General features: G+C 38.2%; 1 protein-coding gene across 8 annotated transcripts in view; it reads left to right on the top strand.

Annotated features, from left to right (window-relative positions):
* The window catches only part of MGAT4C (MGAT4 family member C), a 491168-nt gene that overhangs the window by 444018 nt on the left and 30573 nt on the right, over window positions 1-16577 (top strand). For 6 of the 8 annotated variants that reach the window (XM_067469123.1, XM_060777364.2, XM_060777359.2 and 3 more), the window contains one exon: window positions 15220-15312. In XM_067469123.1, coding sequence (XP_067325224.1) covers window positions 15253-15312 — 60 coding nt within the window. In that variant the 5' untranslated portion in view covers window positions 15220-15252. The remainder of the gene's footprint in view (window positions 1-15219; window positions 15313-16577) is intronic. The other 2 variants (XM_067469121.1, XM_060777362.2) reach the window with 1 other exon arrangement.

Genomic DNA, 16577 nt, shown 5'->3' with positions numbered 1-16577 from the left:
AAATTCTAGCAATGGATTCAGAAGGGAGGGCACCTGGATTAAGCCTCTAACTATTATGAACTGTGTAGCTGGATCTGAATCTGTAGGCGCAATATGTGCCACCTTGTTGAGGTTTAGCCTATGATTGTACCACTGTCTGAGATGTCAGAGGAGATTGTGCCAGCATCTTAGGACTCACAGGAGTCTCGTTCTGTACCTGATGGGGCTGGGAATTCTGGGTATGTTAGGCCAGCAATGGATTTGCAGTTGAAGACAGATTCAGAGGCTGACAGCCTGAGTTAGATTTTTCAATGAAACCAGGATCAGTTTCTGATTGGAATGTACTAATTGGAGATGGGTCTCCTCCTGACTCCCTGTTTCTCCTGAGTTGGATAGAAGAAGAGCAATTTGTCAACAAAGACAAGCGGTTGAAGGGAGACACCATTCTCAGCACCTGTTAATGAGATGGAGCCCTGCAGTGAATTCCCAAGGGAAGTGCCATAGTTTCTTAGGTATAAAGGAGGTTTGGTTTGGGTTATGCCTTAGAGATGTCAACATCTGGATTCAAGTTACATGCTTCAAGTTGCTCTCTCAAATTTTCTCATATGTATAGGATTCAAGTTCTCAAGTTTTAGGTTTTTCTATGTGTTTATTCATGGACTAATGTTCCAAAGATCAAATGCTTTCCTGGTCTCCTGTATTTCTCTAAGTATCCAGCAGTTTCCTGGTCTCCTGTATTTTTGGATTTGTTATGGCTACTGTGTACATTTTATCTTCTGGGTTGCTGTGTTTTGTTAAAGATTCCAGTTTAAAGGTCTTGCCTGTATCCTGGACTTATAGATTATTGCCTTCAAGCTTCTTCAAGTGCCTTGTTTTACATGGATTATATTTTGTACTGACTTTGATATTTTAATCATTTTTTGCTGAAGCTACATTTATTCTTTAATAAACAGTTGTCTTTATAAACCGAGTTCTGGAGTGTGCGACAGACCTTATAGGAGTAGGGGTACCCACTATACCATGTCTTGTGGCACAAAAGTTGAGTTTTCCACAATCTGTGCTTTAGTTGTCATCTTTCCTGTTTGATTTCTATATAGAAGGGAGCCTGATTTGTAATGGGTTAGAGAAAACGTTTGAGAGTGAATGAGTCAATAGCCCTAGATAGATTTTCATTCCATCTATTGACTAGGAATTAAACAGGGATCATCAGGGATAATAGCCATAGGCAGTGGTTCTCAATCTGTGGATCCTTAGGTTTAGGCCAACAACTCCCAGAAATCTTGGCCACTTAACCAGCTGTTAGAATTTCTGAGAGTTGAGGACCAAAACATCTGAGGACCCACAGGTTGAGAACCACTGCTCGAAGGCCTCCTGGAATGTCAAAGGATCTATTAGCCTTCAAGGGCAGATCATTTTAATATGTCCTTCACCACTGCATGGGTAGGCTGTAGATGTAATACTAGGCTGGCCTGAAAATGATCTGTCCGTGACAACATATAGTAACTTTATTTGTAGAAAACCAGGTCACTGAGAGGATAGTGATCACTCTGGGACTGTTATACCAGCTGGTACTGAGAGACCCAGCTGAAGGACTGGGTAGTAGTGAGAGGTCTACCGAGAACCATCTTGTTGGCTACAAGGCATTCCCCTGGTGGGAGTAACATGCTGCTGGACTAGCCAGCTAATTGGTCTGATTGACTGGGAACACACCCATTGACTAGGCTTGTGCATTTCAGCTAAACAATAATCTGTTTCTGCTGATTGAATTTCAGGAGACTCCCAGATCCATTTTTGCATGCCTCACAAAAATGAGTGGGTAATCAAATAGCCATTTTGGGTCCTCAGCTGAAACTGCGACTAGATCTGGCCAATTGGCAGCAATGGGGGGACTTCCCAGGCTCTCCCCGTCATTTTTAGGGCTATTAGGATCAAAACGATTACACTTGAAGGACACATTGATCACTGTTAGTCCACCAAGTGTTATAATGTTTGGGTCATTTCCTGATTTTTAGGATTTCAATACACTGGTTTGTGTGTTCATCTGGCAAAGATTTCGGTTGCATTTCTATTTGTTAAACAGCAGTGCTATTCAACACCCTGGTTTTATTTTCTGTTGTTTCTAAACTCCAGTTGATGTTGAGGTGAAGATCCTGATGGGAAGGCATGGGGCTTAAAGAAGGGCTTCTTTCAGCCCCACAACCTTCCAGCCAGAACCCTCACGTGTATAAGCTGAGGGTGAGCCTTTTCAGCCTTAAAAAGGGGCTGAATAACTCTGCTTATACTCAAGTATATATCGTAGTTCCTCTAAAGTTTCAGAAAGATTTGCAATTCACTGGTTTTTAGGGAATTGTTTTCAATTTCAACACTCTAAATCAGTGTTTCTCAACCTGTGGGTCCCCAGGTGCTTTGGCCTACAACTCACAGAAATCCCAGTCAGTTTACCAGCTGTTAGGATTTCTGGGAGTTGAAGGCCAAAACATTTGGGAACCCACAGGTTGAGAGGCACTGCTCTAAATGAATCATTAGTAAATGAAAAACCACAAAAAATGAAACCTATAAATGGAAAATCCCCACACATGCCAAGAAAATTATTCTAAAGGGCTCTTAAGCTGTGTCTGCAGGGCCTGGCTGCTGGATGGCTGGCTGCTAGACTAACAAAATGATCCTATAGGGATCCTAAGCTATGGCTAGCTGGTCTTGCTGCTGGCTGGCTGTGACTGCTAGTCTAAAAAGCTGGCAGGGGCACACAAAAGCATTGGAGAACAGACAAAAATGTGCTCCTGATACCTCGATTGATCTCCCTTTCAGAGAGGAGGCAGCATGGCTGCTTACTGGCTGGCTCCTGCTGTGATTTAGGAGAAACAACAACAGCCAGGGCTCTGCCTCCTCTTTTCCCCTCTCCCTCAGCCCTGATAGGCTGAGGGGAACATGTGACAGAACAGTTTGGCTGTGCCTCCCAGGAGAGTTTGCTTATATTCAAAAACAAGCTGACTCATGGAAACATGAAAATAAGCAAACTTCTTCTGAAAATTTTAGAGATGATTTGATTCATTTGCATTCAGCTGGATAGGGGTAGGGGGATGAGTCTGGGTTTGTAAGTTGCATTGTAAATATGAATTTGTTAAAATACTTATGATTCACAACTGAAATTTTGCACAGCTCTAATAGTCACTCATCCAGAAATGGACACTAGACTCAAGCATCTCTCAGTGCCCAGACTGTTTTTAAAGTTCCAGGAAGTTGTCCAAATTCTGAGATCCTGCAAACACATGAAAACTTATAAACAGTGGAGATAAAAGGGTTCTGAGTTTGTCTGGCTATTATTTTGTGTATATGTGTGAACAAATGGTCTACTGCTGGGGAGAAAATTTCTTTCTTATTAAGCCTGCAAGTGTTGTAACATATCTTGAATCATGTTACAAGTCTACCAAGAGTTAATTGCTTTCATTTGGACACTATGCAAGTGTGTGATAGCAATTGGTCATCGGTTTCTTATCATACATGGTCCAACTATAAATCTGGCCAACTTTAAAATTTTAAAACTATTAAGACAGGTGGTGCGTTGTGATGCAAGGGACTCTGTTATGCAATAATTGCCTTGATAAGCTCACAGTGAAGGTGCGGAGAAACAATGCCCATATGGTTGAGCATAGTACTTATGGAACATTGAAGACAACCCCTGGGTAAAGTTTATGGAAGCATTTTAGAGGGAAAATGTTTTTACAGAAACTTGGCGGAATTCCAGAGAATATAACTTTGTTCATGTGCTTCTTCCAGCATAATTGATTCTTTGCACAGGACTATATATCTATGAAGTCCAGGGCTCTCTTGGGAAATAATGTAAAATAGATTAAGAGATTCAGCATGAGAAAATTGGTTTCCACTAGCTATATTATTAATTTTTTTTTTGAAAATAAGTTTTTCATTAAGACCTCTCATTGAATGCCCTGACAGAAGCTTCCTGATCAATAAAAGAACCCAAACCCCCACCTCCAAAAAAAAGGGAGGGGCTATGAAAACTGACAAGTGGCTCTAGGTTAGTATTGAGACTTGAAAATTAGTTTATTCTTCTATAAAAAGCAATTGGGCAATGAGTTTTCATGAATTTCAAGTCACATAATAGAATATAAATCACTTTCAAGTGATTCCTATATTCCATAGATGTTAAATGTAGAATATATTCAATTCTCTGTATATGTAATATCTGTCAAATATATTCCAGTGGCATCTCTTTAACAATGCTAGATTATATATACTAGACTTATTAAATGAATAAATATTAAATATATTAAAGAGAAACCACGTGATAGTATGCAATCAATGGGAGCATAATACAATTGCCTCAGTTTTTAAAGGTTTTTTTAATTCTTAAGTTTTTTAATAATATCATTGTAAAATGCATTTAGCTGTCCCAAATGTTGGGTAAATTTGTCATTACTGTAGAGAAACAAAAATGTGAATCTGTTTTAAATATATCACAACCATTAAAAAATCTACCAGGCATCTTTTCTATCTCTCTTCCTCAGGGTGAAAATCACTGTTTGTGCTGAAAATCACACCCTCGGATCTTAGAAATTGAGCTGTGGTTAATGATCAATGGCACAAACATTTGAAGAGAGAAGGTCTTATCTTCTCTCTTATATTATTTTTTCTCTTCCTCCTTGTCACTCATTTTTTTTCCTTTTATTTTTCTGATTTCTTTTTCCCTTTCCTTTTTTTTCTTGTCTTCTTGCTCTCTCCTTACCTCCCTTTTCCTTCCATTCTTGTTCAGGGAGGAAAGATTTAAGCATTTTCTCTCTAGATAATATTTAGACTCAGAAAAGATATTACACTGTGATCAATAGAAGCTCTCACCCCTCAACAACCTATTTGCTACATACAGTGTGGAGATTAGGGTAGCTGAAAGGATCAATCTCTCTGGTTATAATTTAAAAGTCACCACTGTAAACCTTTGTGCAACTCAAAATTATCCAAGAGGAGATCAAAATTCTCTGTGATGCACATGGATGTAACCAATAATTTTAAGAAATGTACATATTGTTTGGGCATTTACCTTCCAACTGCAAGAAAGTCTTTGAGAACTTTGCAGTTTTAATAAGTCTAACTATGCAAAATTTATACATGGGGTTTTCTGCAGAGGAAACAACATTTTCTATAAAGAAAATATTTCTCCAAAGACACTAATTTTTGCATGTTAATGTTTCCTAATATTTAAGATTTTTTTCAAACTATTTTGAATTTTCATTCTATTTTTTCGATGTATTTAACTTGTACACTGGAAGTAAAGTGTTAATTCTGAAGAAAGAGATAGATACCAGAGAACCATCATCTCTTTCCCAATATAATTAGATTCAAAACTAATTACAAAATTAAGGGGCCAGGGTCTTGTTTCTAAAATGTTTCTAAAGTATCATTAGTGAAAATTTCATTACTATAACGAGAGTAATGAAATTTCATTACTTTTTTGTTATAATAATTGTTCAAGCTTTAGGGGCTTCCTTCTTCCTCAATTTTACAGATATTGGGGGGGGGGGACTTGCAACAATGGTAGAACACATTTACTACTGTTAGCCCATCAAGTTTCAGAACATTTCATTTATGCACAGATTTTGGGGGGATTTTCAAATTTTTGACATTTTCAAAGTTGTTTAATATTTACATGAAGCCGTTTGGAGATATTGTCCGGAGTTTTGGAGTTTGCTGTCATTTGTATACAGATGATGTACAGCTCTATCACTCCTTTCCACCTGCTACTAAGGAGGTTGTTCAGGTTCTGAACCAGTGCTTGGCAGTGTGACTGGATGAGGGTGAACAAATCAAAATTGAATCCAGACAAGACAGAGGTTCTCCTGGTCAGTCAAAATGCCAAACAGAGTATAGGGTAACAGCCTGTGCTGGGAGGGGTTACACTCCTCCTGAATGCACAGTTTCACAGCTTGGGAGTGATTTTGGACTCACCACTGAGCCTGGAACCCCAGGTTTCAGCAGTGGCCAGGGCAGCTTTTGCATAATTAAAGCTTGTGCACTGGTTGCACTCATACCTTGGGAAGCCAGACTTGGCCATGGTTACATCAAGAATAGATTACTGCAGTGTGCTCTATGTGAGTTTGCCTTTAAAGACTGTTTGGAACCTTCAGTTAGTCCCACGGGCAGCAGCCAGGTTTCTCACCGGAGCGGACATACAGGGAGTACACAACTCCTCTGTTATGCCAGCTCCACTGGCTGCCAGTCTGCTATCGAGCACAATCCAACATGCTGGCTTTAGCCTATAAAGCCCTAAATGATTCCAGCCCAGTTTACCTGTCTGAATGTATCTCCCTCAATGAACCATCAAGGAGGTTAAGATCTTCTGGGGAGGCCCTGCTCTTGGTCCCGCCTGTTTTGCAGTTTCAGTTGGCGGGGGCAAGAGACAAGACCTTCTCAGTGGTAGTTCCTCAGCTCTGGAACTCCCTCCCCAGTGAGATTAGATCAGCAGCCTCCCTCCTGGCCTTTAGAAAGAGAACAAAGACATGGTTATGGTACTAAGGTTTTTACTAGTGAAGTAATACAGTACAAAAAGCAAATATGGAATATGTGCAGGTGACATTTGGAATGGTCCGGTCTATGTTATTGGATCACGTGATTTTAATCTTTTTATTAGGTGTTTTAATTCTTATATTTCATGTTTTAAATGTCTTCTTATTTTATGATGAATTGTCTCATTGTTTTTATACTTTGTTATGGTGTTGATTGTAATTTGGTGTACGTTTATGGAATCGAATTTTGGCACTGTTTCTGTGTAAATCACTTTGAGTCTCCCCAGGGGCGAGAAAGGTGGTATATAAATACTGAATATATATATATATATATATATATATATATATATATATATATATAAACAACATGTTTAAAACAAAACAGAGCTATCTCCTTGAAATTTCTGTACAATGTCACAAGATAACAGGAGATCATTACCCCCACTTTCAGAAATAGTCATACATCTGCTGATTTTAGGAAATCTTTTAAAGCTTTGACAAAAGTATTTTAATGCACCTATCTCATTGAATGTCTCTCCTGCTAACCAATAGAACTTCCATTTAGGGATTTCTTCTCAGCCCAGCACAGAGATTTATTTATTAGGAGTATTTGCCAGTCCTCCTCTTTGTAGATTCAAAAAATTATTGGAACTCTGGCTGGCTGCTGCTACAGAGGGACAAATCTCTCCCTTCATGATTGGGATTTTCTGATGCTGAGCAGAATTCTGGGAAATGTAGATTAGGGCAGGGACTTTTGGATTCTTTGGGACAGGATTCCTCACTTTCCAAAACTAAATTTCCCAGAATTATGTGCTTTCTTGGTCTCTTTCCCAGTGAATTCTGCTTTCTCCCTGCTGCTTCCCTCTCCTAATGGCAAGAGGGCATTAATTTAAAGAGGAGGGGCATTCTTTTTGACTTTACTTTACTTTGCTGAAAATGAAACTGACTTTCGGAGGTTTCTGAGGTTTACAAAATCCAAATGAAAAAGTATTGGGTTTTGATTCTTAAGTTTTTGACACAGGTCATGCCCACATGCCAGATATTGCATCATAAACATGAATGTAATGAATTTGACTCACAAGGACTAATGATTATTTTACACTGCTCTAATAATTATACTGTTCATAGCAAAAATGTTGGCAAAAGCCATTGATGGTACATTGAGTGCAAGTTAAAATCTCAAGCTGACTTGATAGCTTTATCAGAAATGCTTCCTTTTCTGTGGTGATAAATGCATTTATAGATTTTCATTGCATTGTCAACTGAGGCTGAAACTGCTAGATATCAGGTAGTGCTTGTAATAAATGATAACTTTGCATGCAACATATTTTAAGGTAGATATATTTGGTATGTTCACATCTCAAGAGGCTGAAAGAAACTATTCTCTGCAGAACCTATTGTAATCTGTCTTCTCAGCATTGGTGCTAATGAAGGCAGCCATTACATACTACAGATTTAAGTGGCATATTCCAGATGACACAGCATAGAATCTAACTGCTATCATTTTAAAAGGTTGTAGCACAATTTTGAAGTAAATATTTGAAAAACCTTGAAAAGGTGTTTGAAGAGCCATCTTGGAATTACTGATTTCTTAGGCATGATACTTTAAATGTTTCATACCCCTGAAATAAAGATAGAATACAAGCTGACACATGCACACTGTGATCAATGAAAGGCAAGACCATTAAAATGTCAGATGAAAACATGTATGCAAAGACAATTTAAAAATACAAAGTTGAGTGTTTTTTTCTAAAGAACAACAAAGTTTCAAGCTGTGTAAAGTGGTTTGAAATCAAAAAACTTATAGACTTTGAAGTATCAGCAACACAGGGAAAGTCAATGGGACATTTTTATCTCTACACTGGGGGTGCTGTGGCTGAAAAAAAAGCAAAACATCGCAAGCTGGATGTAAAGTTGTACAGTAAATTAAAATGCATAAAATAAAATGAAGTAAGAATCATACAAGAAACACAATGCATGCCCATATGGTGTCCAAACCAAAAATGGAGGAGGAATATAGATAGCCCATTCACACTTGACCAAAATGGCAACACTTCTCCTGAAAATAAAGCATGTATTTCTTTCCTAATTTTTGTCTTATGCAATGAATGATTTTCTTTCTTTCTTTGCTGCTACAAAGCAATGCATCTCCAAAAACTATTCACAGATCTAGACTTACTCTCTGCAAAATTTATTTATTTATTTATTTAAAACATTTATATTCCACCCTTCTCACCCCGCAGGGAATTCAGGGTGGAGCACAACATATGTACGACAAACATTCAGTGCCAGGACATGAAACCATAAATATATACAAACATTAAAATCACTTATATTCACATTAAAAGTTGCTTAAAAACCACCTCAGGACACCATTTTGCCTCATTGCACTGCCCCAAAGGCTTGGTCTCACAGCCAGGTCTTCACCATTCTTCTGAAGTACAGGAGGGAGGGAGCTTATCTAATATTGCCAAGAAGGGAGTTCCATAACCGGGGGCAATCACTGAGAAGGCCCTGTCTCTCTTCCCCACCACACGCACCTGTAATGGTGGCGAAACCAAGAGCAGGGCTTCCTCAGAAGATCTTAGTTTTCACAGTGGTTCATAAAGGGAAATGCGTTCAGACAGGTAAACTGTGCTGGGGCCGTTTAGAGGTTTATAAGCCAGGTCTTCACCGTTCTTCTGAAGGACAGGAGGGAGGGAGCTGATCTAATATTGCCAAATCAATATCAAACAGGCAGCCAGTAGAGCTGATGTAACATGGGAGTTGTATGCTCCCCGTATACTGCCCCAGTTATTAACCTGGCAGCCTCTCATTGGACTATTTGAAGCTTCCGAACAGTCTTCAAAGGCAACCCCACATGGTGCTCATATTGGGTTGTTGTAGGTTTTTTCAGGCTATATGGCCATGTTCTAGAGGCATTCTCTCTTGATGTTTCGCCTGCATCTATGGCAAGCATCCTCAGAGGTTTTCACAGAAAATGCTGCGGTCTCAAATTGATTCTGCATACAATTCATTTAGGATTTTTTTCTTCAAAAACGCATCTTCTATGGAAGAAGCACCACTTTCTACACAAAAAATAATTGTGCACAGAAATTTATTTTGGTGCAAAAATTATGTTCCTTGTGCTGAAACATGCATGTTGACTATAAAAAAAATACTACAAATTTGGTGCAAAATGAGACTTAAATTGCAAAAGTACCATTATTTCAGGATTATTCTTGTCAGAATTTTTCTATGTTCAAGAAATACATTTTCCCCTAATACTTTTTATTATTTCCATCCATAAATTCAAGTAAATCTGCATCATGTCTTGAATTATGCTTCCAATATTGAGTGTCAACATAACTGGTGGCCTCATATGAAAGCTAAAATATCCCCCTCCTTTTGCAATTACTTAGTAGTCTGGTAGGAGTGATTTGGAAGTACTATGCCACTTGTTTAACAGGGAAAACCACCTGATCTTTCTTTTTTTTAAATAGCACATATGAATTTATTGCCTTTCATTGTGTAATTCTTGAAGGGAGATGTGGCCTAACTTTACAGATATATTGTCTTCAACATCTATTGATATATTGTTTTTAAGTTCTGTATTTTTACAGTGTAAGACATTATTGAGTCTTTAAAAGAATAAGAGGAAAATGTCTTCTAATTGAAATGGTGAATATGATGGTGATCATGATGCAGGAGATCTTTCCCTCCCTGACATTTTGAATGTCGAAATATCGCTCCCAATTACCAAGGTCCCCAGGAAATGCATTTCTCCTAGGCAGCTGAACACTTAGTAAAAGAAGGAGGAATAGGGAACTTCCCAAGAGACCTTTCTATTGCCTACAGCATTAAATGATTGAGCAGAATATTTGAGTTATTTTCTTATTTCTGAGGAAATAGCTTGAAAAAATGGTGTTCACTTCAAATCATACTCTTCACCAGTCACTAGTGTATCTTCTCCTACAAACCATTTCCAAGTTCTGCATGAACACATGTAAATTAATTCAACTGACTTTCTATTAATATTGCTCTGCCTATAATACTGAACACTTTCAAACTTTACTTATACCATTATAAATATTGAGTTCTGAGTATGTTGTACCCTCAATAAGTAGTATGCAAAAAGATGCTTGATTACTAAAAGGCTAAATTATAAATAGCCATCCCAAGTCCTTTTGGGGCGAGGGGGCGCGATGTAAATAAAGTTATTATTATTTGATGCACAACAAAAATAGTACACAGCACTCAATCACACTTCCCAACTGTTTAGGACTGTGTGGTGTATTGGAGAATAATACATGCAAATCAGAGTAGGGTGGTCTTTTGTAGCTGATAGATGGTAATTTTGTCAGTACAAATTGTTTTTAAGTGCAAGCCAAGGTCTTTGGGCACTGCACTCAGTGTGCTGATCACCACTGGGACTACCTTTATTGGCTTGTGCCAAAGTATTTGCAGTTCAATCTTTAAATTCTATTATTATTATTATTATTATTATTATTATTATTATCATCCTATGGATATTTATTCCATCCCTTTGTTAGTCGGTTTTTTAGTGTTACAGGCTTCACATCTAATATTCACTCTTTGACCTAGAGCATCCTTGTTCTGAATATCCATTCCAATATTTGCTAGTTTGCAAATGACTAAAGAATCCTTGCCTATTTTGTTTAAAGAACTCATAGAACTGATCTATCATAGTTGGTACAACTAAAGAAGGGGGAAATCATGGATTACATTATGTAAATCTGATTTAGAAACTGCTACAAATGGGCAGAAACACTTTGCTTCGCTCTGCTGAGTTGTGGCAGAGAGCAGATATTTTTATGCTACTCTGCCAAACTTCCAACAGAGGTCATAGAAAATGGGTATTCATTAAAGGTCAATGAAAAAGAAGATGATAGTAACATTTTACAAAACACTATCTGAGTCATTGACCTTAATCCAATTCTAACTAAGAACTAGAGTAGATCTACTGAATCAATTGAGACTTGATAAAGCAATGCTTGTGTAAGTTCTATTGATTCAGTGGGCCTCCTAGTTGGAACTAACAGTTGGATTTTGGCTATTGTTCTTGGGATACAAGTAAGAATCCAATGCACCCTGGAAGACTGTACTTTATCAGCCTTGAACGAATAAATGTCCAACCAAGAAAAATGTGATTACAGGCTTCTTTAGTCTGAAGGAGGCACCAGAGACTTTCATTCGATTATGTGGGTGCTTCCCATACCTGAAGATGTTCAGGCAAACAGCAAAAGTTAAATCACTTCTATTACATGCAAAATACTTCAGTACAGTGTTCATACAGTGTTTTTCATATCCTTATTTTCTGTATCAGAGTAAATATCAGAACGTATTCCAGGGATCCTTTCATACTGTGCAGTTATTTTTTAATTACCATGGTTCCATCTTATGAAATCTTTAAGTTTAAGAAGTATTTAGAATGGTCAGCCAGAGGATCTCTAGTACCTCATCAAACTGATTCCATGGGATGCATGCATGATATTTAAAGTGGAATCAATCACATTGGTGTAATTGTGTAGAATGCAAATGCCCCATCTTTTCTATCCACTCTATCATATGGTTTAAAATGGAATAAAATTAATTTATTTTATGCCAATATTCAGGATTATAGAACAGGCTAGGTCTATTAGTCCTTTGAAACAGTTGGATCTTGATTTAGTTTCTCAGCATTTTTAATGGCCTGAAGGATGTAACTCTCCTTCACTTTTATTTTGTAGCATAAACGGAAAAGGGCCAGAAATAAATTAGAAATAATTATCTGAGATAATGCTTAGCATTGCCCCACTCATAAGATAAGCAACACTTCTCCCCACACAGGAGACATTTCAATGAATGCCCCCCCCCCACCCAAAGTGTCTGTCTAACAAGAATTTTGTCTTTGATATTTTTTTGTGGTGCTTAGTCAAATTTGGGGAAGCAAATTTGATATGGAAGTTGCTGAAGCAGTTGCTCACCCCTGACTCAAGCCCCCAGCCTCCCCTGGGGTCAAACAGCAAAAGCCGCTGAGAGCAATCTTTGATCAATATTGTTGCTCAAAGGTCTCACTCAAAAACTGGAAGGCGTAAGCCCTCAAGCCGCTTTGGCCCCTGATGAGAGCAAAGACTCCCAACAGTCTCAAGGACAGGAGATTTGTCCTAACCCCTAGATCACCTGATACTCAGGAAAGTTCAAAATTCCCATCCAACTCCAAATGTTCCAGTAGGTGAATCTGATTGTAGCTCCCCAACACCTGCTTGGGAAACCTATTCAAGTTGACGTCACACTAAGCAAATTGTCCATATTTCTGTGACAGTGTAGGGTAGATGGGGGGGGGGGGGCTATAAAAATGAGGGAGAGAATTCATATCCAACCCCAAGTGACCACTATGCTGCAAAACGAAGTGAAGTGGAACTCTCTGCCCCGGAGTGTGGTGGAGGCTCCTTCTTTGGAAGCTTTTAAGCAGAGGCTGGATGGCCATTTGTCAGGGGTGATTTGAATGCAATATTCCTGCTTCTTGGCAGGGGGTTGGACTGGATGGCCCATGAGGTCTCTTCCAACTCTTTGATTCTATGATTCTATGATTCTATGAAGGGCCAAAAAGATTCCTAGATGCAGATAGGGGCCATCACTATCTTATATATAGGCCAACTAAGCCATGCCCCATCACATCCTTGCCTGACCAACTGTCAAGGAAAAATATGCTCTGGCAACATCCCTGGATGCCAGTAAATTAATCTCCCACATTTCCACTGCTTTCCAGTGTGGTAAATGGACATGCAATTGGGGTGGATATTTTATAAAACTTCATATAAAACATAACACTATCCTTGTAAAAGATTGTTGTTTTGCTGGCTGTTTTCGAAAATCATCTTCCCTCTGTCTGAAGTTCTTTGTTGATGAAGGCAAAAGTACATAACCCTGAGGGCATAATGTGCAGACCTTTAAGAGCAAAAGAAGAAATATAAATTGGACAAGCATGAAGAAAAGCAATCATATCAGCTGCAACATGCAGTAAGTTAATGCTATTTCTGGAAGAAGAAAATGTAGAGTACTATTCTCAAATTCAAAAGGAATTAAAAGTTCTCTTGGTGTATTTATTTTAAAAGAAGGATGGCAATTGATGTTGGTGGACACAAATTAGTGCCAATTTTATGATATGGTTTTGATGTGTTTTTAATTGTTTTGATATTTAAATAATGTCCAATACTATTTTGCAGCCTTGTTCTAACTATGCTTGCATCAAATTTACCTTCATTGAGTTCAAGAGGATTATTTAAACATAATTATTCTTAAAATTGCAGCCATAAATGTTTCTTCAGCTGGTAATTAAACATCACTAAGAAAACTACTGTGAAGTTGTTCAACTGCATCAAAATTCCTTTTACTTTTCGCTTATTTTTAATTTGTGTCTAGGTGACCAATGGTTTTTAATATCTATATATTGTCTTTTCTTTTTCTGTTTGTTTCAGTTGAAGTGAGGGTTTTAACATCATTATGTACCCAGTTACAATTGGCTGTATAGAATTGTGATGGCATTCCATTCACTATATTACTCTTGATTAGCAGAAATCACTTATGAAACTAAAATATTGAAGGACAGCTATTCTTACAGTACTATTATGGCACTATGTGTTCAATAAAGTGATCCTCAAATTGCAAATGCAAATGATCTTTTAAATACCAAACTGTGTCTCCACAGCAAATTAGTTGTCAAGAGAGACTGGGAAGCACAGTGTATGCTTGTTATTCCATGGTCCACAGTAGAGATATTTCACAAATATCCAATTCGTGAGTACACTGGGAATCCAAGACAATGACCCTCTCTTCTTTCAAATCTGGAACTACAGGTGAATATTGCCGGTTTGCCCTTTGCCCACTTCAGTCACCCCTGAGGAAGAGGTGCACTCTGGCACTGAAAAAAGAGAGACAAGAATGTACTAATTCAAATGCTTCCTCGTGCATACTCATGGTTGCTTTCCAATGAACCTAAAAGATCAATTTTCTAGCATTTGAATCTGATGGACAGTCTCCATGCATAGAGAAGGCTTTCTCTTCATAAAGTCAATCTCTAGGAAGAGTGGCAAGAATGTGGAAAGAGGATAGAGACTTGTGTATAGTATCCAATTTCATTTCCACTGAGTAGGGCTATCATCATACAAATGATTTGTGACATCATCTCTTTTGTTTTGTGGTCCTTGATTGACTAAGATGGTTTATACGACTGATCCAGAAATTAGAAAGCTGCAATAAATAGAAGAAAAAGAAAAGACAAAGGACTACAGGGTGTCACATTAAAATATAACGTGCAGATTTGATATTTGTAGGTATTAATGAATTGAATGAAAGGAATGAATGAATGAGAGCAAATAATTTTGGAAACACCATTCTGAATATTGAGGCCTGGGAAAGAATTACACCCAGGAATTGTAATTAAAACCTGCTTGCTGGACTGTAATTGAAAGTTACTAATGAGAACTGAAATGGATGACCTGCCATAGTAATCTGTGAGAAACATTATGACAATGATTATCTGTTAAAAATTTGAAGGGGAAACAAGTGACAAACAGTACACATTACCATTCATGTTTTCAATCATTAACTTTCTTTAAGAAAATGTGACTGTGAAACCAAGAGCAGAAGGAAGAATTGTTAATGCAACTGATCTGAATTGTGCTTTCTGCAACTGTTTTGTTCAACTGATCTGAATTGTGCTTAATTTGTCTTTTGTGTTTAGCAGACTGAAAAACAAGCATATCAAGACTGCTGAATGCTGGGAACTGGGGCTAGCAGTTTCTTGCATCACTCAAGTGGAATACAAGGCTGCATGGTGGGTTTTTCTTCTTGATATTATGTGCCATCATAGAATCATAGAATCATAGAATCAAAGAGTTGGAAGAGACCTCATGGGCCATCCAGTCCAACCCCCTGCCAAGAAGCAGGAATATTGCATTCAAATCACCCCTGACAAATGGCCATCCAGCCTCTGCTTAAAAGCTTCCAAAGAAGGAGCCTCCACCACACTCCGGGGCAGAGAGTTCCACTGCTGAACGGCTCTCACAGTCAGGAAGTTCTGACTCTGACTTATAGTAACCCTCTCCTAGGGTCTTCTTGGCAACATTGATTCAGAAGAACTTTGTCATTGACTTCCTCTTAGGCTGAAAGAATGTGCCATGCCCACGGTCACCTTGTGGGTTTCCATGGATAAGCAAGAAGTTAACACCTAGTGTTCTGGAATTCTAGTAAAACATTCAAACTGCTGTACCACACTGGCTCATGGGGACTTAGGCAAGCAATAAACCATGCCAATCATCCAATGTTAGGCAATCACTGATATCTATTTTAAGATAAACTCACCTTCTCCTGTGCCTCAATATATTTCAACTGCAGAAATATGTGTCACTAAGGCCTCATCTACATTGATCATTTAATGCAGTTTGACATTAGCACTAAATATGCAGCTTCAAACTACTGCAGCCAAACAATAAACTCCAACAAAAGTGCACAGAAGAAAACTCTTAATGTGCTTTTGTACTCTGTAGTTTGTGTAATCATCATCTGGGTCGCAAATTGGTTTCAGGATTTCCTATAAAATCATCTATAAAGTGAAACCACTTCCTTCAGTGTGTTAGCTAGTCAGTGTAGATGGGGTCTAAGTGGAGGGGTGGGGTGGGGTGGGAAGCCAAACAAACATAAGCCATGTTTTGCTCTTTGACGATACTTTTCACAACAGTTTCTGCACAGGAAACAGTAGCTCTATCACACAGCAACAATTCGCTTATGAATCTGCCTCAACTCACAAAAAAACAGGGCACTACACTGGTCCATGAACCAGGTATAAATCCCAAGGCAATGGCACTTACAGTGCAAGACCAATTCCTATTACCTCATTACATTTTATTGCTCAAAATAATATTTCTACAAACCCAGTCTTCTACTACCATCACGATTGCCTGATAAGCATTCCCATTTAATTGCAGTATAAACAATTCATGTACCTGGTTTCTTCCCCATTTTTCCTATCACCTATTCCCTGTTTTAAAACTACACACTTCCCCAGTTTCACATTTGAAACCCAAAACACATGTACACACT

The sequence above is a fragment of the Anolis sagrei genome, chromosome 5 (genome assembly GCF_037176765.1).
Source record: "Anolis sagrei isolate rAnoSag1 chromosome 5, rAnoSag1.mat, whole genome shotgun sequence".
Taxonomy (NCBI): domain Eukaryota; kingdom Metazoa; phylum Chordata; class Lepidosauria; order Squamata; family Dactyloidae; genus Anolis; species Anolis sagrei.
The sequence above is the reverse complement of the archived record's forward strand: the minus strand, read 5'-3'. Positions and strand labels throughout refer to the sequence as shown.